We start from the raw sequence: 26,025 nt of genomic DNA on the forward strand, positions 1-26,025 counted from the left end.
ATGCTATGGCTGGAAACCACACACCGTGCAGTGTGTGTGTGGTTTCTTGCTGTGAAGAGGTTTCTCTTGGACAAATTCAAGTCTCGAGAAACCAAGAAGTCTGTTGGTTCATCTGTTTGCATGACACTTAGATGGAAATGCACTTCATCCAGGAACTACAGGTTCATTGACCAGCACAAACACACTGCTCAGAAACACTTTGTAGGCTTGGACTATTTGCTCTACCAACTCCATATGAATGGTCAGCAATAAACGTCTTTTCTTGTAATGTCAGCACCATTGCCATGACTAAATGTAATGGCATAGATTCTGCATGTGTTCTTCTGTTAATGGCAATGTAGTCAAATGGCATATCTCATAGTGTGTACTGAGGGGATGTCAAAGTCCAGCACTGTGTTTTTTTTTTTTTTTTTTTTTTTTTTTTTTTTTTTTTTTTTTTTGCTGCACCATACTGTATTATAATTTGTATAATTTTATTTTTAGAGTTGTAGGAATTTTGCTGTTTTTCAAAATTGTTGCTATGTCATTTAAATTTGAAATCAAGTATGTTCCTAGGTAATTAAAATGATATGATATATACATCATATATGCAATAATTGTGTGTTTGTCACATGCTTTTGCAAATAATATATCAGATGTATGTTTTTAATACATTGCAAGATAATACATAGAGATATCCGCACGATTAAATCATTGCCTCAACATCTTTTTCTACAGCAGTGTGTCATTACGCGAAATGATGCGGAGAGCTACATCTGCAGCCCGAAGTCTTGCTGGACTAGATAGCAGAGAGCAAGATGTTAATATACCTACTCTTAGTTGGGCTCCAGAGCCAACAGATAATGGAGGAGGTTTGTTTATATTAAATATATTTATAATCTAGATTTGCATCTCTAAAATAAGTGAAGATAGTTAATTCTGATAACTGTTAAGTTACTGTCATTTTATGGAAGTTTTGTTATAGATAACAAAAAAAACACTAATATTATTATTCCTATCCCGCCCATGGTTTGTATTATTAGAATATATACGGGGTGATTCTAAATTATTGTCGTAGTTTCTGTGGACTGTAATTTTCAGACTGGAAACAACAAAATAAAATTGCTTACAGAATATGAAACTGTAACTCAAAGTTTTATTTGGCAACACTATACTGATTGATGACTGGGAGATAATACGATATCATACTTCGAAATGGTGACATTTCAAGAGAAACAATGTGTGTACTTTGGTTTTTCAAAGCAGTCTGTTAACACAATGCAACATCATTATAGAACTCAGTATGGAAAATATCCATCTTCAGATAATGCTATCCAATGTTGGTTAAAGCAATTTCAAGATACTAGTAGTGTTCAGCACCGAAAAGGAGTAGGAAAATGTTGATCAAATCCAGGAAGCATTTTATCGAAGCCCACAAAAATCAACTAGATGAGCTTCTTTGCAGGTAGGTATACCACCAATGATTGTTTTGAAGGTTGTTCAACTGTCTTCAACTCCATGCCTACAAACTGCAGATTGTGCAGGCTTTATAGCCAGATGAGAAATCCTGCTGTTTCCAATTTGCACAAGGCCATTTTGTCAAAAGTCAAAGGTGACAAAAATTACTTTTGAAGATGGATATTTAGTGATGAAGCAACGTTTTGCATATCAGGGAGGGTAAATGGCCATAACTGCAGAATATGGGGATCAGAAAATCTTCACAGCATTCGAATATTCAAAAGAGATAGTCCAAAGGTGCACGTATGGTGTGGTCTGTCATGTTCGGAAGTTTTTTTTTTTTTGGGGGGGCTTTTTCTTTGCAAAAAAAAACAAAAAACAGTGACAATGGTGAACTATCTGGACATGCTACAGCTGTATCTGTTACCCAGCTGGAAGATCATCAAACAGATGTGGTGCTCCAGCAAAATGGTGTGACATATTGGGCTCTTATTGTCCGAGAATTTCTTGACATGCATTTTCCTAGGTGCTGGGTTGGGCGTGGTGAACTAATTCCATGTCCTCCATGCTCATATTAGGCTGCTTGATTTCTTCTTGTGGGGATACGCGAAGGACATTGTTTACCAGAACCCTGTGACCTCTCTCAATGAATTGAAGACCAGAATCATTGCTACGATAAAATCAGCTATGCCACAAATGATGGAGAACACTTGGCAGGAAATTGATTATCTTTTGGAGATCTTACATGCCATGAGTCATGCATGTTGAAGTTGTTTAGCATTCTGCAGTATTGATTCTATAGGTAATAAAACTTTTTGAGTTGCAGTTTCATATTCTGTGAGCAGTTTTATTTTGCTGTTTGCAGTTTGAAAAGTATAGGCCATGGAAACCCTGACAATAATTTAGTCACTCTGTATTGTAATCCCCCCACCTTCCCTTTAATAATTTATAAAAACTAATGCCTGAACAGATTACATATGAAAATTATTTATTTAAAATATTGTCATTTTTCTTTACTTATGGCCTTGTTCAGGGTTTGTTTCTTGTCCCAACTTTTATAATTTATCTTTGTTATATATTATATTGTATTGTACTTCTATATGTTGAATAGATTCTTTAGAGAATCATGTTGTAATATGGAGAATTCTTGCATTCACAAATCAGTCTATTACACAAAGTTGTTCCATCTTTCTGCAAAGCCTGAGGATATTCTGGATTTGGTGATGTCTTCTGTAAAGATGTCGCCAAATCCAGAAAAGCTATGGTGGATAGTGGCAATTCACTGCAATTGAACATTAATGAAAATGATGCCATTGACTACTAGAGTCCCATTCACAAGACTTAACCAATGAAGACCTTATGGAGATACAGAAGCATCTGATAGAAACACAAGAACACAAAGAATCAGAAGATCCAGAGTCAAGAAAGTTTACGACAAAAGAATTAGCTGAAGCCTTTTGTCTCTTTGCTGAGCTTGAGGAGCAAGATCCTAACATTCAGCAGTTTACAAAGTTTACCATGCAGTTAGTCAGAACATCAGCTGCTACAAGACCATTTATGATGAAAGAAAGAAAAAGTCTGTGAAAACAACCCTAGATACCTTTTTCAAGAAACTGACTTCAGTGGTAAGCTCCCTTTCTCCAGAAACCGAATCAAATCTTGATTCTCCAGCACCAGGTCCATCCTCTCTAGCATCATCATCTTCCGATTAATGTTAGCCTACCTCCTTTCATCAGAAATGCCCTTTCCAGTGAGCAAGACATTGATGCATCCTTTAATATTCTTTTTTGAAATTTCTCCTATCTCAGAACTTTTTGTATGCTTTTGTTTGTTCTGTAAATTATTATTATTGCCACATATGAGCCATTATAGCATTTATTATTATTACTGCATGTGTGTGCAGTTCAACAGGGATCCGAGTTACATACAAATCCGACTTAAAGATGTCCTCAGGAACGTATCTCGTTCATAATTAGAGGACTGCCTGTATAATATATCCTTTGAGGAGTTCATTAATTTAAAGAGATAATGTAAGTCATTGAGGTTGAGCTCAAACAGGAAAAAAGTTATTAAATATAATAATGATAAAAGTTGCTGAAATTTTTATGATGCCTGTTAAAATATTTTTCATAGCCATGCAGTGGAAAATACTAAAATTAGAATCACTTAGATTTTTGTATAAAATATTTTTTTGTTATTGTGAATGTTGAGTTTAAAATCCATTTGTTACAGCTTAAAAACATTTACAATTTTCTATTTCATTTGTTACATCATCGAAAAACCCTTCTCTAGAAATCAAAGATGTCGTTTTTTTTTTTCAAGCCACTCTCAGGTCTCCAGTAAGCAGGGCAATGTTTCACATCAGGTAATGCAATTCTTCTCCCAGCTAACGATAATCACACATCCATGTCCATGCAGGATTCAAACCCATATCTTTTTGGTTGGAGAGCATTAATCACTATGCCAACAGTCCAGGATGTCAAGAGGATGGAATTAATCTTTTGAAAGTGTGAAGGTAGTCCTACATTCTGGAGTGTATAAAGTTCCTTGTGTTTGCAGTTTGTCCTACTTTGGACAGACTGGTAGATCAGTTAGCATCTGCTTTGAAAAACACAAAATTATATCTGAAAATCATCTGTATGTCAAGTCAAGATTGGCAGAATCTTCTCTGTTATGTAGAAGTCATTACACGTCTGAGAGGTTATTCTTAGAACTCACAGTTGTGACGATTATCAATTATTATTATTATTAAGATTATTATTGGCCCTGATTTCTTTTGTATGAGTGTTAATGCAAACTGTAGTTGAACATATGTCATTGGCATAGCATCTTAAATTATCATTATTACATATAGTTCCATTTTCTAAATTGTAAATATATGAACTCTTATTCTTTTTTTTGGATTAGGAACAATGTCACCACTTGGCAATTTGTCATCCCCTTTAGATACCAGTGAACGACGTAGCACAGCTTTAAATATTTTATGGCTCCTTTGTGAATCCCCACTTCTTAAGCCTTATTTGAAAGATTTACTTTCTGCAAGGTATAGTATTTTTATTTATTTATTTATTTATTTTTGAATAATTATGAATATGCTAAACACGTTTAAAGTGTGAGTTCTATTGTCAAGTTTCTTGAGTTCATGGGATTAAAATCATGTGTTTCTGGGAGAAAAGCCTTATTTACTCATGCCAGTGATTGACTAACTCATGAAGCAGGTTAAAAAAAAAGAGGGGGGAAAAAAGGCTAGAGAAAGTTGGCAAACAGAATTGAACTTAGAATGGCCTTTCTTTCTTCAGGCAGCTTAGTGCTGTGGAACAAACACCATTTCATCTGGGCTAAATAAGCATGTCAAGATATTAGTACATAGATACTTAGATATTGATTTTTAATGGAACCTATGGCAGGGTAATTAAATAATAAAGTAACCACAGTGATATCTTTAATTAGTAAAAGAACAGATATTTCGTACTAAAATTAATAGTACATCTTCAGTGTCTGTAACAGTAATAGGAATGGAATACAAGCAAAACGTTCGGTGGATTACCTATTAAAATACATTTGTTACCGCGTGCTAGGAAATAATAGAAGTGACAAATTTAATCTATTAAGATAAATGGTTTTTTTTGTAAGATAAAAGTCTCCCAGATCTTTGAGAGAGACATACAGTCATTTCTATTTAAATCCGGTCGGTGTAAGATAGTTTCACAACTTTCTTTGAATAAGCGTTCGTATTTGATTCAAATATGAATGCTTATTCAAAGAAAATTATAAGACAAAGTCGTTCCATCAGCAGGAAAGGTCATGGCATCAGTGTTTTGGGATGCTAAAGGCATTTTGTTTATTAATTATCTTGAAAAGGGTAAACCAATAACCAGGTTTGCCCTTTTCAAGGTAAACCTGGTTATTGGTTTACGATGATCTTTTAATCAGACTAGATAAAAAAAATTTGTGAGAAAAGACCCGGTTTGCAGAAGAAAAAAAATCCTCTTTCATCAGGACAATGCACTTGCCCACAAAGGTGTTTTGGCAGTGGGAAAATTAAAGGATATGCATTATGAATTGTTGGAACATCCACCCTATTCTCCAGATTTGGCTCCCTCTGACTTCTCTCTCTCTCTTCCCAAAACTAAAACACCTCCTCACTGGTCAACATTTTTCTTTTAATCAAGAGGTGATTGCAGCTGTAGAGTGGTATTTTGCAGATCTCACTGAGAACCGCTACAAGGACGGGATAATGGCACTCGAGCATCGCTGGAATAAATATATTAGTCATAAGGGAGATTATATTGATAAATAAAAATAATTTTGAAATTATAAATTTGTTTTTTCATTGTTAGACTGAGAACCTTTCAGACCACCCTCGTATGTAGGGCTCGGTACTATCCACCATATCCCCCCCCCCCCCACTGATAGGGGAAGGGAACTACTGTATTTTGGAATTGGATGTTAACTATATAGAGTTACTGTTAAATGATATGTCTACTTTGATTTGTTTACTGTTATAATATTGGAGATGGGGAGGGGGGTGCTCATTATTTGCTATGAACAGTCAATTATCCATATTCCCTTGTAAAAAAAAAAAAAAAAAAGTAAAAAATATTAACTATTGAATTTTACCTAAAGCTGAACAGCAAATTTCATCCTCTGCACTGCTTGCCACCACTTCAGTGGAGGAAGATGTTGCCATCCATAGGATTCTGTAGTCAAACAATACTTACTTGAGTATAGTTTTCAAAGTTAGATATCTTTACAAAAACACTGAGTGCTAAAAAAATTTTGTGTTTGTTTCATAATTCAAAGGTAAGAAATTGCTTGTTATGAATATTTTGAAATTTCCAAGGGGAAATGATCTATTTTACACCTCAAATTGCAAAAAGAATGCAAAACAAAACATTGTTTATTGCTAGTCATGTTTTAATCATAACCCTATTGCAGCAGACATACCCTTGTCATTGAATAATATATAAACGTGTCTGATTAAAAATAAAAAAAAAAACACAATTACATTGAAAAACATTATCAAAACTTTTAAGAATATTCTGACAAGCATATTAGAACATTTTTTTTTTAAGTTATGATGCTAATATTGTAATCATCATATGAAATGGGGTAATTATTGGTTACTACTATGTACTGAAAACAATATTTTTTTCCACTCAGTGCACTTGTTTTGATAGTAAGCATTTACCACAATTTGTATTATCCCCAACCCATGACAGACAGACTGGCACAAAACAATATGTGTCCTTCCCAATGAATAAATACAACATAGCACAATTTATCCATGCCCTGCATGAGCACGTGAACTGGGATTTGTTGTCATAATAATATCATTTATTTATTCAGAAGTAAAATGGATAGAAACCTAAAGAAAAGACTAATAAAATGTTATGTGTGGAGTGTTGCCCTCTATGTAGCTGAAACTTGGACATTGAAGAAATTAAGATTTGGGAAAGCTTTGAGATGTGGATTTGGAGAATAATGGAAAAAATCAAATGGGCAGTAAAATAACTAATGAAGAGATCTTAAAAAGAGTAGAAGAAGAAAGAAGTCTGTTAAAGAGGATAAAAAGAAGAAAGGGAAACTAGATCGGACATATTCTGAGAGGAAATGGAATCATCAGAGATGCCATCGAAGAAAAAATAGGTGGAAAAAGACCCAGAGGAAGAGTAAGTAAAACAGTGCTAGATGACATGCTGAATGGAGACAGGTACACAACCTTGAAAGAGAAGGCCCAGAACAGAAGAGCATGGAAGGAAAGTTTTTGCTACTAAGAGAAGAACCTACTCAATTGCAGAATACTTATTTAATAATAATATCATAATATAATCCTAAAAACAATCTGACAAGTTTTCCTTCCTAATATCTCTCGTACAGTGGACCTCTGTTTATTTGACTAATAAGGACCACAAAAAAAAAAAGTGAGCAGTGGGACAGATTTTTCCGTAAAATTATCTGAATGTTGCTTTATTTTGCATTATAACTATATGTATGTAGATGGCATTCTAATAAAGAATATATTAGAAAATGTCTTTTATGACCTTTCCTTTTCATGTAGTAAAATACATACAGCTATGAATTGCACTTTGTTTTAAAGAAAGAAAAACTCAAAATAATAAACAACAATAAATAAAAACTGCTTATAACAGAAATTTTAATGAAAAATATTTTCTTTGCATTTTTTTTTTAAACAAAACACAATCCCATCTTTGCAGTCACAGTTTATTAATTCAGTGAAAAGTGCCACACCTTTGATGATACAGATGAGTGGTGTTCCCTAAAGGAAAAGTTGGGTTTTATTGGACGAAGTTCTTCGGTTGTTTTTCATGGTTGCATTTGAGTCATTTATTTTTAGCATGAGAATATTGGGGAACTTCCTGCTCTCCTAATATTGTTGGTTTGCAGCAAAGAATAAAATAATTTTGGATGCCTGATGTGGAGAGATTTTCTTGCCATTCTTGTAAAGATTAGTGAGTTGCAAGAATCAGTTTTTTTTTTTTTTTTTTTCCCCAGTTTTGACATCTCATTCAGGATAAATGCATATGGCTGAATATGAGAATTAGTACCTAACCAAACCTTGAATGCCGAATGAGATGCCATGTCATGATTAAGGTCATATAAAGACAATAATGACAAGTTCTATGCCTCACCAACACTTTTTTTCAGTGTTTAGCAGAATATTTACTTTCTTTTTGGTGTATGCAATTCTATCACTTGCACAACCTGTAAATTACTCCTATGATTTCAAGTGAATTAATTTTGAACTACTGGGAATCTGAAGTGTGGGAACACACACACACAGTACAGCCAACATAAAATCAATATACTAGGCAGGCTCTAGTGTATATATATTTCAGATCACAACTTGAAACTGTGTAAAAAATACCTATTACACTGCTTCCTTTCATCTATATAAGTGAGCACATCCTTCATCAATAAACTAAACATTCCAGAATTTCTGGAATATTTAGTTTCTTGCAAGAGGATTCCTACAAGAGGAAATAGGAAATCTTTCAGTCATCTCTTCATTAATCTTGCACGATAATTGTGGTATTGTTCTGATATTGCTTTATTTTTAAGTATTTTGTAGTAACTGAGAATCTTGAACAACTTTTATCTATTCATTGAATTGAAAACTATGGAGAAATCTATTAAGTTAAGATTAAAAGAAGAATTTTATCTTTTTCTCCTTAGTCAGTGGACGTGTTCAACAGAGTTCTTGTTTTTTAAGAAACTTGCTTGATTTTTGAGCAGAAGAGGTGTTATTGTTAATTTCAGTTTTGAAACATTGACTTACAGATTTTTACTGTGATTGTTTTAATTTCTTTTTTTTTTTTATATATATTATTAGGTCTTCTCTACATTGGGATGGAATGTTGGATGTAGTTCTAGCTACATCCAACATTCCATCACATCACATTTATAGATATTTAGAAGTTGTTTCAGAAGCTGTTTTCCTCCATGTTTAATACCCTCTGCTAACCTTCAATCCAGGCACTTTCTCATTCTTTTGGGTGTTTAGTGCAGTTTAAAATTCTTGCATTTAAAATTATTGCCCATAATGGGAAGGTTTCTTTCGATTATTATTTCTTACAGATTACCTATAATGAAGTTCACTGATAAATTATTCAACGTATTTTTGAAGTGGTTCTTCCACATTAAGAGTTCTTCATTTTTGTTTTTGTGTATCTTGCTATTTTTAGCTTTTATTCTTAGTCTTTTGGACTTTCTTGCTTTGGTGCATAGGGGATTAGTTACCTGATACATTTCTCTGGTTTGGTCATATTTTGATATAGTTTATATTTCCGACATTCTGGATGTGCTTTTCTTTGTCATTTTGAAAGACCATATATACTTGATTGTTTAGCTGCATATGTAGATCATGCATTCTCCGATTGCTGTTTAATGTCATTGTGTTTCTTTATCAATTCTTCATTAGTTTGTATTATCATTTCTTTTGAAAAGATGAAACTTGGTAACCAAGGGTTTTGTTGCTATTTCATGGATGAATTGTGCAATATCATTGAAGTAGTGGGATGGTTCTTCAGGCATTAGGCCTTCCATTAGTTTGTTTTGCAGTGCTTCTCTATACCGAATTTGTATGATAGGTAGTGTTAGGTTATTCCAGTGATATTTATTTGTTGTTCTTGTTTTATGTTTAAAAGTGCTGAGACAAAATTTTATATGTGTACTTTTTTTTTGCCTTCAGTTAGTTTGTTTCATAGTAATTTATACTGGCCATAATTACATTTAATGGAATGAAAACGGCACAGAGAAATAGTTAAAGAACAGGTTTAATAATCTCAGTATTTTGTCTCATTTACAGGAACATCTTCAGGAATACAATATTAAAATTTAATAACACACAACAGTAAGTGGAAGAAATTAGATTATTTTAGGCAAGTCCTATGAGGACCGCCTAGTATGGATGTCATTTGCTAGCCTCAACTTTTTGAGCAGAAAGCCTAAGTGTTAGTTTTCAAAATTTTCGGAAGTTTGCCGCAATCATATTCATTTAGATTAGGCTGATTTTTAAATCTGCTGCTGATACTAAAAAAAGTCTTTAAAGTTTGTATTTGTTATGATGAAGCATAACATCATGCTACCTAAAAAAAAAAAAAAAAAAAAAAAAAAAAAAAAAAAAAAAAGCAAATGTGAAAACTTGTAATGACTCTAGAATGATCAGTCTAATGAATCATGTTCTCAAAATGTTTCTGAAAATAATTCAAAAAGGAATATACAGAAAATATGAAACATATACTAAGAAGCCATATTTCGAAAACATCTTAAAACGAAGAGAGGAAGGGATTAATGTAGATGGTGAAATCATCAATGACATCCAATATGCTGGTCTTCAAAATCTTCCGGAACTAGTGAACAAAGAGAGTGAAAATATGGGATTAAGAATAAATATCACCAAAACTAAATTTATGGTCATAAGGGGGGGGGGGGGAAACAATTCTTAATTCAGTACTTTCTTTAAACGGGAAGCAAATAGAAACAAAATTGACAAATGAAGAATACAATCCAGAAATGGAAATAAAAGTTAGAATTGAAATGGCAAGGAAATGATTTTTTTTCTGATTAAATCAACACTGCAACCGCAATTTAAACTTAGGGTTTAGAGTATGCATGGTTAAATGTTATGCATGGTCTGTACTGCTGTATGGTGCAGAAACTTGCACCTTGAAGACAGCATCAATTAAAAAAAAGAATAAAAAAAAAAACTTAAGCCTTTGAGGTGTGGTTATACAGCAGACAAATGTTAAAAATCTCTTGGGCAACCAAAATGTCCAATCAAGAAGTACTGGAACAAATGGAGAAATCATGTTAACTTTTAGATACCATAGAAGAAAAAACTGCATATTTTTGTCACCTACTTCATAATGAAAAATATAAAATACTATAAGAAAATATAAAGAAAATATACATATATAAGATAAATGGAAGCATAGGACAAGGAACACGAAGAAAATCTTGACTGGCAGACATCAGACAGTGGACTGACATGAACTCTGAGTGGCTGAGGATCGCTCAAAAATTGCAAAATTGGTTGACAACCTCTGATAGGAGATGGCACTCAAAGAAAAAGAAACTGGTGAAGCATAGTTAGTTTTTTTTCATCTGATCCTGTGCAGTTTATCCAAGGCATAGTCAATTAAGCTGAATCTTAATGACCAAAGTTTTGGAGGTGAATGTATTTCGTGTGTTCATCAAGGTGGATGTTGGCATATCTTCCAGTTTGACCATAATATAAGTTAGAGTGAATCTTGTATACACCTTTAACAGAGAGAGAGAGATAGAAGGAAGTGGATCCTTAAAGAAAGTGGAGAAGGGACGCTAGCTTCAAATGATGTTTGTAATTTCTTCTAGTGAATTTGGCCACCTTTTGGCAACTTGTATAGGTAAATATGACTTCTCCATTGCTTCCACCTCGGTATCACCACCTCTGGGTCTGGCTCCCACTGATGAGACCTCAATAAAGTTCAAACCGGTCTGGGTAGTGGCCCTTCCCTTAATGCATAGCATTATACATGTCTGCAAGGAGATGTGCTTTGCATTATGGGAGATACTAAGATAAGGATTGATGAGAGCTTGGCCACCTTTACTACGAGTTGCCTCAGTCCTGAAGATACTTCAGGTGCAAACTTGTTTGCTTACACTTGGATAAAGGGTTGAACTAAATTTTTTATAAGGAGATGACACTAGAGCTCACCATATCATTATTATTTAAAACGAAATACATCTGCCACCACTAACTATGGTTAATCATGTCCAGCTACCCTAGTTTTTGGATACCTTTGATTAGATTTCCCAAAATTTAGGGAACTTGTGTAATAGTGGAATTGTAGTTCCTGTAAATATATTGCATCGTATTGGTGAATGACTGAATTTGTTTTTGTGTTGCTCAGTATTTGTTGTAGTAGTCATAATGTTACCATATAATGTAAAGAAGGGAAAAAAAAATCTTCTATATCATGAGATTGCTCTTTCTATTGGCTGTGAAAAGTTATATTTGTTATTTGCCATTAGCACAGTTACCTCCCCCCCCCCCCCCCCCACACACACACAGGTTATCTAGTTTCTGTATTTTGTATTAAAATTATTTATGTTGCAAGAGACAAATGAAAAACTGAATATTTATTCTCTCTTTCTCTGACTAATTGGAAACAAAAACAGATTTCTTGCTAATATATAAATTCACAGAAAAGTAGGTCAACATTTAAAGGATATTAAAGAAAAATGCATTCGTTTCAGGTTTCTATTTAATGTTTTATGACTTAACGGTATGCAAGTTCAGTGCTTTGCTCTTTCTCACAAGTATTTACTTGTCATGGGGGAGGGGCATCCCTTGGGGGAAAAACAGTGGATGAGATTTACCCACACATTATTTTAATGTGTTCTGAAAGAGATATCTTAGAAATACCTTGCCTCATTTTATTTTGCCTTTGCTGCCAGATAAACTCAATCAATTTACCAGCACCGCACCATTAACATTAGCACTTCTCTTGGCAACTCTGACTACAAACTTAGACATGCTTCTTTTTCCATGATGATCATCCCTTTCTCAGCAAGTCAGCCTCGTATCTTATGGCACTATAATGGTGTCACTTTGGATGACCTTCAAGATTTCTTTCTGTGCCTCTTGTCCATGGTCTGATTACTACATTCACTGTGCTGATCCAAGAATAAGTCCCTATATTTCCCATTCTTCCACTTAAAATATCTGATACTTATCCGAGCCTTGTTTTTTAACAAATGTGCTGATGTAGTCTAAGATAAAAGTGCAGCATACACGCAGTGGCTCAATCTAAAGCTTCTCACAAAACTTATAGTACAGTCCATAACAACTGGGAGTTGGTAGGCTTCAAGTAGTATTGGTAGGAATTGACCTGACTACTGGAAAGATTCCTGGCTCATTCCTTGTATACATTCGTTACATTTAAGTGAAAAATGCAAGGGAACACTGAGCATCTTCCATATTTTGCTTACTGTTCTATAGGTTTTTCAAATATCAGACTTCTAATGTTGCGAAACCTCTATCACATTAGTGCCAAGTGCGTGTGGACAGGGATTAAGAGAGAGCTGTAATACTCTTTGTGGATAGCTGGAGATTATAGTTCTTAGTAATCCTTCATGAGGAAGATTGCACATCAGGAAATATAGGTAAAGAAGCAAAGCAGATTCTCATTTTATCGAAATAAAACAGGCTGTATTTATAATATCATGGAAGTTAACTAAGTATTCTGTTACTAATTGGAAAGTGATATGGAGTTTGGCATTTGTGGTGGTAGTGGTAGATATTTGTAACGTTTTGCTTTCATTCTCAGTCGAATCCATATCGAAGGTTCAGTGCTCTATTTCACTTTCTTACTGTATTAATTCTTTGTTTCAATGCAAAAGGTTATAAAATCCATATATAGAGCTAATCAGTACTAATTAAGTGATTAATGAAACTGGTACTATGCAAAGTTTCGTAATTTTTGATGAAACAGCTTTTCATTTGCTGTATTTGAATGATTTAATTTATAGAAATTTTACTCACAAAATACCTCTCCCACTTTCAATCTTTTTAAGAGATGCCCAGGGTTGCACACCTTTTATGGGTGCTGTATCTGGTCGTGCCTATCCTGCAGCTATGGTATTATTAGATGTTGCCCAGCGAGTTGCACGGGATTCAGCAACAGACAGTGAAAATCAACAGAAGATTTTACAGAATATGATATATCCCAGAGGCGCTCATCCTGATGATTCTCCTCTGCATGTTCTATGTTGTAATGATACCTGTAGTTTTACATGGACTGGCGCTGAACATATCAACCAAGTAAGTGAATTATGCTATTTATTTCAATATAAAAATTTAATTTTTATTAGTCATTTACTTCTACTGTTTACTGTCAATTTATTATTATTACTAAGGAGCTCTGCTCCCCGACGCATACCCCCCCCCCCCCACGTGTTCCGGACTGGTAGGCCAGTTTTCCTTGAATTCCGATGACTCGAATTTTGAAGACTCGGCACTCTAGCCTCTGAGTTTCAAAACGTTTCAAATAACTTGACAAAAATGTTACAGTCACATCTGTTTCCAATATCAGCTTATCATTTTATAGTATAGAGTAGATTAAGAAAGACCTTCAAGGAGTCAGAGACTCATCGAGGGAGGCCGCACACCAACTATCATACTTATTCTTGAATTCATTCACACTGCTTGCACTCACGACTTCCAATGGCAACCCATTCCCATCACGCACCACCCTGTGAGACAAAACTTCTTATGTTGATAGTACCGATCTTTAACTCTGGTGATGTTGAGTTGGGATGTGCGTTCAGATTTCTTCCAGTAGGTGACTGTTCACTCTGGTTACCTGGCAAAAACAATGGGGGCCCTTGTTTAGTCGAGCGACGTCACAGCTGGCATGAACTTTTATCATGTTGTACCATCATTTTGTATTTTGGTTTAAGCCATTAAGTTACAATTTGGTCGGCTAAATCCCAAATTGCCAGCCCATCCTCATTCGTTCAGTATCCAGGTAGATACCCAACAGGGTGCACCACGAGAAGATGAGGATTGGACATTAGGTCAGAAGCCCTAGTCGGTTCTTTGCACTCCTTTAAAGGCGATGTGGAGGTCTCCTCTCAGTTATATAGCTTTGACCCTTAAATTCCAGCCTATTCAAATCATTCTGCAAGCACTGCATTTCAGCAGCATTGCTGATTACCCTATCTGACTTTGCATCATCAGCAAATAGCTGTATGTCGCTTGTCAAATCCTTCCCAACATCATTAATGTACGGATTGAATAACAGTGGATCAAGTACTGATCCTTGTGGTACACCATTAGTTACCTTAAATCTTGCAGACTCATATCCCCTGTATACTGCTTTTTGATATCTGTCAGTCAGCCATCCTCTTATCAATGCTAATATTTTCTCCAATTTATACAGCAGTCTGCCATGCTGTATTCTGTCAAAAGCCTCAGCAGAATCCAAAAGTATCATGGCATATCCATTCCCCCTGTCTAGTTCAGTGGTAACATTGTTATAGAATGTGAGGAAATGGCTAAAACATGACCTTCCCTTAGTAAACCCATGTTGTTCATTGCAAAGTACAGATTCTCTGTCAACCCATTTCTGAATGCGATCCCTAACCAATTTTTCTAAAATCTTCACCGTCACTCCTGAGATAGTAATCGGTCGATAGTTGGATACATCGGTCTTTGCACCACCCTTGTGCAATGGAATTACCATACATTCCTTCTATTCCTTCAAAATCTTCCCTGTTCTGAGACTTGTATTAAACATCATCAAAGGCATGGCCAGTTCATCTGAACAATCTTTTAGCACTCGTGCTTATATTCCATCAGTCCCTATTGCTGAATTCTTATTCAATTTGTGCAACAGCTCTAATACCTCGTACTCATACACCTGAGTTTCTTCATCTAGTGAAGTGGTAACAGTGAGCTCAATGCTGCGTACACCAAGTTGATAGTTTTTAACAAAATGGACACTCATTAACTGAACACTCCTCTTATGCATCTGTAACCTTCATGCCATCTGGATTTAGAAGAGTTATTCTTTCATATTCATTCTTTCTTTTACTTGCAGCATATCGATAGAATTCTTGTGGGTTGTTTATAGCATGCAGAGCCAGTTTCTTTTCATACTCAGAATTTGCTTTCTGTACAACAGTTGAGACTCTTCTAGCCTGCTGTTTATAACATTCATAACCAATGTCATCCTTATGCACATGGTATTCCTTCCACATTGTTGTTTTCTTATGAATCTCTTGCTTAATAAGATTACACATCCATTTGACTCCTATCCTATTTATTCTTCAAACTCCTGGGACACATCATTCAAATGTTGTTTAAATGCTTCCCATGCACTGTTGATATTCTTTCCATCCAACAACTGATCCTATCCACTGAACTCAGTACACTCCACAATTGGTCATAATTTCCTGCTTTGTAGTTTAGCATGTAACCTTTTCTGAATGGAACATTCATAAACTAGTCACTTCCCAAGTGATTACCACATGATCACTGTTACCAACCGGAGGTGAAAAAGTTAGATCTTTAACCGAAACGCTCTCTGACACTATAATCAAATCTAACACTCTTTGCCCTTGAGTTCCTTCTGTCATATGCTGCTTGAGGACGTTATCCCACAACAGTTCAATAAATGCATTTCATTCGTCTCATGAGATTCTACTGCTACCCAATTAATATTTGGGTAATTAAATTCTTCCATCATGATTACTCTTTTCGTGCTCAAATTTGCTATTTGGTGATGCATTTCTTCATCACTAGCAACTGATCCACTAGGTCTGTAACAACAACATCTGATTATGTAATTGATCTTGTTAGATTCAACCTCACACCAGATGGCTTCAAACTCACTACCACATGAAATATTGTTAGTATTAGTACTACAATCATAGGCCTCAACTCTAACTGGATTCAGGCCATGATTTTCAATGCTGCTTCAGAAATAATTCGGGAAATTCACTTCTCACTGAAGGCGAGATCCAGAATCAAGCCAAACCAAGATCACAGAATTGCATTTTAAGTCCACTGTCACTTGAAAGCTCAATTAACTGTTCTTTTTTCGATAACGAAAGGTTGTTCTCGTGACTGCAAGCCTGAAATGGATCGAGAACCCACAGAAATTTCTTATAAAAGTTATTCGGAAAATATGTTTCAAAATTCTGTTTCGATTTTTGAGGTGCTCACAAACTTTTTCCAGAAACTCAGAATCAACAAAAATATAATTTTCCACTAAAAAGGATTCCAATGTTGGAAAAGGTGCAAATTGTCTTTCTTTTACATAATTAATCCATAAAACCATTTTTTTCTCGAATGCCTTTATTTTGTTGTAGGCATCAAGAACAGTTAAAAAATTTCCCTGAAGGGAGACATTTAGTTCATTTAATTTCGAAAAAATGTCTGAAAGATAGGATAGTGTTGACAACAATGCTCTATCAACAACGAGTGATGCAAAATCAGAATTACGTTTCATTTACAAATAATAAAACTCTTCGTGCCCTTAAATGAATAACCTTGTTAGTACTTTGCCCCCCCCCCAGAAAGCCAGCGAATTTCAGAATGAAGCAAAAGTTGTATATATTCACTACCCATTTCATTGCGGAGTACTGAAAATAACCTGTTATTTAACGGTCGAGCTTTAATAAAATTAACTAGCTTTACAGCGTTGTACAGCACAGTTTTAAATTCTGGTAGCATTCCTTTGGAGACTAAAGCTTCCCTATGTGTGAAACAGTGTACCCAAACAGAAGCATATACATTTTTCCCACTGGATCCCTTTGTGTATTATGCAATTGTTGAGAGTGTGAAATATTTCTTCTCTAGTTGTTCGGGATAGCAAAGTTCTACAAAACAGCATATCATGAATGTTGTTATCATGCGCATATCTTACATAGCATATTAACTGCGCATCATTTGTAGCATCAGTAGTCTCGTCTATCTGTAACGCGTAATAAGAGCTCTTAACTCTTTCGATTAACTGTGATTCTACATCACTTGCCATATCATTAATTCTGCGACCAACAGTGTCATTTGAAAGAGGAAAATCAGATCAACATCTTTTAGTAACTTGTTGCAAACATAGTTTTTACCACATCTTTTATAGCTGGAAGTAGCAAATTTTCCCCGATAGAATGAGGTTTCCCTGTTTTTGATATGGGCAAACTTAAGAGATAGGATGCTTCCAGTGCCTTGCTATTAATGGAACCCATTGCTGAAAAAATTCAATTGGCTTATTTTTCACATCACAATGTTTAGTTTCTAAATGTTGTCAGAGTTTCGCAGGTTTCATGCACTCGTTCAACAACACTTCATAACACAAAACACATTGAGGTTTCTGTTCACTTTCATCTCCACACCAAGTAAACCTGAATGCCAAATATGAACTGTTATATTTCCTAACTGTATTTTTTCTTTGAACTGCTTGTTTCTTCTACTTTAATAGTATCAGATTTACTCGCCGTTACAACACGTGTATCACAATTAGGGTTAACATCACCTGTTTCATTTGCTCTTCTTTTCAAAGGCCTAGTTCTAAGCCACTTTTCCATTATTAAAAAACATTTCTGAAACATATATAAATACTTAGGTTAACTCATGGAACATTTTGTCCAATTATCACTTAGCACTTCTGAAGATATACTGAGCCTTGGTTGAAGGAGGGAAACCTTCAATAATAAAAATCGATAAACAATAAGCCAGTGTTTGAAATGTGGATAACACATGTTCATTTTAAATCTGACAAAAACATTAAGAGAAGGCAGAAGCAATAAAACTATATTGTTGTTCACTTCATCCCTCTTTTATTATTCGTCATTCAGCAGCAGAATGACGAATTATAAAAGAGGGGTGAAGTGAACAACAATATAGATTTATTGCTTCTGTCTTTGAACATTCTGATGCTATTTGTTGTTTTAGTTGTCTCCATTTGAATTCAATAATTTTTACTTATTCAATTTTAATTTGTTTTGTTTGGATAATTAAAAATATATATTTAATTAATTTAAGTCTCCCTGCTACAATCCTTCTTTTTTGTAGCATTATCATAGCTAATATGTGACCCAGGATTGTCAGTGTGACCTGGTAACCTGGATCATTTGTCCTAAGTTTTTTAGTGTGTGGACATTCTTTGTTTATCTTGTCTGATATCACCTTCAGAAACCAAAGATTGAAACAACATATCAGTATCAAGCTAGGAAAAAAGTCACACTGAAATACACAAAATGTTATGACCATCTTATGCAGATGGCGATCTTATGTTTTGTCTTATGCACAACGTTTTGATAGTAGTAATGTTCTGAAGAGGTTAGAAATGATATAAGAGATGATCCTCGGAGGTAACAAAATGTGCAGTTTACTAGAAAGTGGCTGTTGATTAACACTGAGAATACTAGCAAGTTAAACATAATAAGAAATTAATAAGTTACATAAGTAACCCAGACTTTGAAACCCTCTAGTTGACATTTGTTGCATGTCATTGCTTCTGCTTCCATATGAATTATTTGTACAGACAAAGCTTAGCTCTAGCATACTTTTTTCCATTTCCCAAGAAATTGAAATTAAAAGATGATGCTGATTGTATCATGTTAATGATATTTGCCATGATATGATAGCAAAACTAAATACTGCCACTGAAGATAAGTTTACCAGGTCTTTCTAAATCTCGTATGAATTCTGTAACAAGTTATTCATTTTCTTGGAAATTATTTTGATGGAGACTGGTAAGGAAATATTTCCCTCATCAATGTTTTATCTTATTCGAATTTAGGTTAACTACTTTTTTTATTTGCTACACTGTGTAGGTGGGTATGTGTATTATCCCCATAGAAATGGAGTTTAGGAAAATAGGATCAGAGTAGTCGAGTTCTGCTGCTATATTGGTGTTACATCACCTTTACCTCTTTTAGATATTTGTGCTAGTCAAATATTTAACTTTAGAATACTGAACTGGTTTTTAAAAATTACAATGCCAGATCACATGGTGTGGATTTTATACATGTAACAGAATTTTAGTTGAAGCTTTAATATCTTCAAACAGCATTTAGCTATTGCATAATATAATAAATTAAGTTTAATCCTTTATCCCAGTGAGAGCAAACAAAGTTTGCGATTGAAAATATCTGAAAATAAACTTTCAACATCTTTCTCTAAATCCAGAGTAATTTAATAAAAAAAGGTGGCAAACCTTTTGGCAACTCCTATAGGTAAAGATGACCTTGCTACTGCTTCTGCCTGGTATCTCCAACTCTGGGCCTGGCTCCCACTGAAGAGACCTCAATAAAGGTCGAAACTAGTATGGGTAGTGGTCAATCCCTTAATGCATAACAGTATACATATCCACAAGGAGATGTGTTTTGCATTATGGGAGATACTGGGATAGGAGTGTTGGTAGCTTGCTACGAGTTGCCTTGGTGTTGTACTACTTACCCAGGTAAGATAGTACAACACTATATTCAATCCTGAAGATATTTTCAGATGCAAACTTTGTTTGCTCTCACTGGGATAAAGGGTTAAACTAAATTTATTATAGTCTAACCTAGTGAAAAATAAACTTTCAAAATTTTGCTATTGCGCAAAATTATATATATATATATATATATATATTTATATATATTGTTATATTCTAGTACCTTACCTTACAAGCATTTATTTAAACATTATTCATCAAATTTACAAGTAATTATCACTGTAGGTTTCCTAATGTTATCTTTTTATATTTTGCATCGGAGTATCATTCATGTTGATGATCTTGGTGTTTTCCTTTTATCTATTTCATCCAAGTGAATGCTTGTAATTATTTGCATATGCCAATCCAGAAGCTGGTTGATGTTACTATCCTGCATAGACAGGACATTGAGTGACATTTCTGTTGAAGACAAAAAAATAAATGAACGAAACATTAACAATTTAGATTTCTAAATATGTTACAAGTGAAAGTAATAGATGGAGAATTAAAAAAGATTATATATATCATACAACTTTTCCATAGAATATAATGGATGTGTGCTGTTAATGTTGTACATGTGCTAACTTAAGTTGAAGATTTGAAATTTGGATAAATGGTAAATTATATCTGATTTCTTATTGATGTGCAATTGATTTTGGCAATCAAGGGCTTTCACAATCACAAGAATTTATTTTTGAAAATCAGATTCTGTATTTATTCTGAAAATCTTGTAGTTCAGATTCTTGTAGTTAATATCTCTTTAATACCAAAGATATTTTTTTAATGTGTGATTCTTTTTCTATTATAGGACATATTTGAATGTCGTACTTGTGGTCTAACAGGATCATTGTGCTGTTGTACTGAATGCGCTAGGGTTTGTCATAAAGGACATGACTGCAAGCTGAAACGCACTTCTCCTACAGCATACTGTGATTGTTGGGAAAAGTGCAAATGTAAAGCTCTTATTTCTGGTCATCAAGGTACTCGTTACCAGCTGCTGAACAGGCTGATAGCTGAAACTGATTTAGTTGCACTTCCAAACAGCAGGTAATTATGTATTCTTATTATACTGTTATATATATATTATAATACTGCATTATTATATCTTTTGGTTTGATGTAGATTTCCCCAAATTGATTATAATTTTTCATGCTTTCCTTTTCATTTATTCAAAATATTATTATTTTTATTATATGGGTATTTCCACGGAGCAAGAAGGTGCTGTTCAGGAGACCCATTATTCCCACACTAGCCAATATTCACACAATACATATCATACCTCTCCTTAAAGTCATTCACTGGTTGAAGCACTTACAACTACTGCTGGCAACCCATTCTACACATTCCCCACCCTCCAAGTAAGAAATGTAGTGTTTTAGCAACCTTCCTGACCACACTGTTCACAATTTCCAGAGTTAATCCCTTATTCCCTTCCTTTCTTCCTTCCATGTACTGAAAAAAGTCTTCAGTGTCAGTCCCATAAAATCTCTTTAATAACATATGCTTTTATCATGGCTCCTCTTTTTTACCTATCGGCTAGTTTTTGACACCACAGACTTAATCTGTTCTCATAGGAATCTTTACATAGACCTGCCAAGACTTTTGTCACTTGCCTCTGGATCCTCTCCACCATTTCTTCATTCTCACAGAATGTGCTGCTTTGGCCACCTTTGCAACATGCCCTCTGAACTTACACTCTATTCACATCACCTCCCAGGTCCCTGGCCTCATCAATTTCACAGAGTTCAATTCCATCAATATAGCGTGGAGCTAACAATCTTTTCTTCCCTGCCATTTATCTTTATTCATAGTGCCAATCTATAAGTCATCCTGCAGGATTTCTACTGTATCACATTAATTGGCTATTGCTTTTCCCTGTTTTGCATCATCAGCAAACACCTGAATATTTCCCGGCAAGTAATTTCATATTCATTGATATACAATTGAATCAACCGAGGACCAAGTACTGAGCCATGCAGAACACCCCTAGTCCTCTACCTTCACCTGTACTCATCTCATCAATAAAATGTTCTTTCATATTTGTCCACCTATGAAGCTGCCAATTTGGTTTCGAGCTACCCTCGAAACCAAATTGGCAGCTTCGTATCCATTCCCATTTGATGCAATTTATGCAACAGAGTTCTATATGGAATCCTGTCAACCGAGTGCATGTTCTTTAAATGGTGCTAGTTTACCATAATATGGATCAGTTCATATTATAGCTAAAACATTTTACAGTCTTGTTCATATGAAAGCCTCTGTATGAACTTCACCTCCCCCCCCCCCCCCCCATACAAATCAGAGAATCTTAATTTCTACTCATTCTGGATTAGGCTACATAGAGCTGCTCATGTGAGAAACAATAGTATCTCAAATCAGTACCTGTAGCTCAGAGCATCTGGACTAGCAACTTGTATTTTGAACACCTACTCCGTTGAACTTAAACATTCTAGTTTCTGGCCAGCATGTGCTTTGTAATGAATATTAATTCATTTACCACATTTATCCATGTTCGTCAATTGTAATATACTGTTGAGAAGCCCAGATGTCTGACTATTTACTACCTGCATTTGGTTTGGGAATTTTTTCATTCTGCACAGGAGATGTCAGTGTCAACTCCCCATCACCCCCTATCTCTAATGCTGGAAAACTCATTAAATAAATTGGTGTGGAACAAGCAAGAGATATCTGCCAAGAGACCAAACTAAGAATACAGTTGAGTGCCAAATTTAACATACGTATTAGGGAACTGTATAATATAAAAGCTGGTAACTGTTATCACTGGATTTGAGAGTGCTGTGGAAAATTAAATCAGTGAACAGAAACCAACATGTTTCTGCATTTAAATCCTCTGAAGAGTAAGCATGTTTGTGAGTTTCTATAGGTTGTAGATTATTTTTATTGCCTGGTATGAGATCACCACTACAGTTCTGAAGTGAAAATATGTCCTGTTTGTCTCCAGAGGGAAGGTTTTATGTCACATTAAAAACAAAGCTACCAGAAATTAACACTCTTTTTTGGTATATACCCTCATTAATATATGATTAGTTTCTGATGAACACAGTTTTTCCAGATTGTCAGTTACATGTCAGGTCTCTGATTGATCAGCTTTAACATTCTGATCTTCTAAACACTCCTAATACATTTATACAAGGAGGAAAGGGGCTGAAAAAATTCTGATAAACACCTAGAACAGATATTAAAGCAACTGATATAACCACAAGAAAGAACATATCTTAAAATCTTTAACGCCCATGTTTCAGCAAATTGTAATAATTTGGGGAAACATGGATATATAAGAAGACATGGTTCTACCTCAATTCCTTCATGATGTTTTTCACAACTTTTCAACACGCCCTCTCATATCTTGGTTTTCCTTCTCTTTTTACCTGCCATTTTTGTCTCAAACACTTGTTTACTCTATTTAATTCATTCACTGCCCATTTTGCTTTACTAGTAATACCATCTTAAGTTAACTCTGCTTATACATTCATAAATGTTTATGCCAAGCTATTTTCTGAGATTTTTAATATAGTTCTGCCATCTGTTCGTCATCATCAATTTCCTGATGTGTACCCTCAGGTTACGATGACAGCACCACATGATTCAGTTTACATTATTATTACATCTCCTACCAACAATTTTCCTCCAAATCAATCTATTACTTGTGAGAACTCCTTTCCTATCCTATCTTCCCACCTGCCCCTTAGGATGGGCTGACTCCCCCCCCCCCCCCCATGAAGTGCTTACAACGAATTAATGATGCAGTCGGTGAACTACAATTGCAGTGAGAACTCCAATATTGTCACATCTAACATTACTTGCTTCTAAGGCACTTCTAACTGAATCAATCCACCTAGACTTTGGGCTTCCTCTAAGGTCTAGGTGGATTGATTGGTAAACCCACTCATACAGGTCATCAAACATCTGGCTTACAGTATATGTTAAGAGAGATGCCTCCTGCTTTTTTCGAAAGAATGTCTAGGAAAGATAATTTTCCTTCATTTTCAAATTCTAAAGTGAATTTGATTTTTTAGTGGAGGAGTTAATAGATGAAAGAAAGTAGTGCAACTCAGCCATACTGTGTTTCCATATTATAAATATGTCATCTATATATCTCCATATTTGGCATTGTTTCTATATTCGGCATGAAACTCAAAGAGTTTCATGCCGAATATAGAAACTATATAAAGTTCGGCAATTCCAAGCATAAGCAAATACCTGGATAGTGCAGCAGCTGACCCTTGAAGCTGAGGCAACTCATACAAAGGGTAGAGCAAGCTCCGATCACTATTCTTGATATTTACCCATAATGTGAACTTAACTCCTAGGAGCTGTATTATTGTTCTACATTATGAGAGAAGGTCACTACCCAGACCAGTTTCAACCTTTTTTGAGGTCTCATCAGTGAGTAGGTAGACCCAGTTAATACCAAGTTTGTAGCGAACAGAACTTACATCCCTTCTATGAGAATTGCCAAGAGGTGTCCTATTAAATTACTAATTATAATGAAGAGCCAAAGACTTCAATTTGGCAACATGAACATATTTAAGTTAAAGGATGTTATCCCATAATCGCCGAACTTTATATAGTTTCTATATTCGGCATGAAACTCTTTGAGTTTCTTACTCGGCTAAGAAACAATATGGGATAATATCCCTTAACTTAAATATGTTCATGTTGCCGAATTGAAGCCTTTGGCTCTTCATTATAATTAGTAATTTAATAGGACACCTCTTGGCAATTCTCATAGAAAGGATGTAAGTTCTGTTCGTTACAAACTTGGTATTAACTAGGTCTACCTACTCACTGATAAGACCTCAAAAAAGGTCGAAACTGGTCTGGGTAGTGACCTTCTCTCATAATGTTGAACAATAATACAGCTCCTAGGAGTTAAGTTCACATTATGGGTAAATATCAAGAATAGTGATCGGAGCTTGCTCCACCCTTTGTATGAGTTGCCTCAGCTTCAAGGGTCAGTTGCTGCACTATCCAGGTATTTGCTTATGCTTGGAATCGCTGAACTTTATATAGTTTCTATATTCGGCATGAAACTCTTTGAGTTTCTTATTTGGCTAAGAAACAATATGGGATATTATCCTTGTAACTATTTATTTATTGATCCTCCATAGCTCATTCGGTATAGACAAGATCCTTTGGTCAGAAAGACCTGGGTTCGATTTGATTCATGAGCTTTAAGGTGAGTTTACCAGTCTCAAATATAGAGGTAGAGGTTTTTTTGTCTCTCAGACTAGGCAAACTGGCCTGGAGAACACATACAGTTGGCAGGCAAAAAATACATTATAACCAATAGTTTCATAAGATGGTGCCGTACTATCCATATGGACTCATGGCCACTGTTTCATCACAATGCTAATTAATTAATTATTTACCTATCAATACCCTGTGTACTGCTATGTGTCGTAGCACAATATGACCTATGCTGTCCTTGTACTACGAAACCCTCATATCAATTAATCTGACCAGGTCTTCTGAATTATGTAGTGTAGCTACAATAGCTACACCTCCATAGTTTTTTCATATTTCAGACATTTTATGGTTCTTTCAGTATTGATATTTATTCCTTTTGAGTGTTTTCTACTCTTGTTTCAAAGTAATAACTCTGCATCTAGAATATGTTTAGCATCAGTTTTCATGTCACCTTTTATCATCTCTGCTTCCTCTTATAGTACACTTTCTTTCATTTCTAAGCTTTTTCAATAATCTTCATAATATTTTGCTGCCTCCCTGAAGTTTATTTTTTTATGTTCCTACCAAAGTCTTCCCATAGCTTTTGTGTAGCTAGTTTTACTTCATTTTCTTACTTTTTCTTTGTAATCACAAGCCGACTTTATTGCCAGGATCTTATGTATATATAGGAAGGAAAACATATTATCTTTGACAAGAAGTCATATTTTTTATCATTACTTTACCCAACCATAAGGGGACAAAAGTGTGCACATGAAATAGGTGATTAGGCAATTTTCAAGTACATCAAGAACAATTTTATTTTACAATGAAACCTGTGGAGAATTCATGAGTAAACAAACAAACGTAATAACCACAGTAATAAGTTTTAATAAGTAAATATTTCATC

General features: G+C 34.8%; 1 protein-coding gene across 5 annotated transcripts in view; it reads left to right on the plus strand.

The window, feature by feature from the left end:
- The window catches only part of hyd (E3 ubiquitin-protein ligase hyd), a 680,323-nt gene that overhangs the window by 306,231 nt on the left and 348,067 nt on the right, over positions 1-26,025 (plus strand). For all 5 annotated transcript variants that reach the window (XM_090411567.1, XM_090411569.1, XM_090411568.1 and 2 more), the window contains 4 exons: positions 718-851; positions 4,345-4,480; positions 13,519-13,765; positions 20,737-20,975. In XM_090411567.1, coding sequence (XP_090267693.1) covers positions 718-851; positions 4,345-4,480; positions 13,519-13,765; positions 20,737-20,975 — 756 coding nt within the window. The remainder of the gene's footprint in view (positions 1-717; positions 852-4,344; positions 4,481-13,518; positions 13,766-20,736; positions 20,976-26,025) is intronic.

The sequence above is a fragment of the Typopeltis vanoorti genome, chromosome 21 (genome assembly GCF_054136105.1).
Source record: "Typopeltis vanoorti isolate ZY-2024b chromosome 21, IOZ_Tvanoo_1.0, whole genome shotgun sequence".
Lineage (NCBI taxonomy): Eukaryota > Metazoa > Arthropoda > Arachnida > Uropygi > Thelyphonidae > Typopeltis > Typopeltis vanoorti.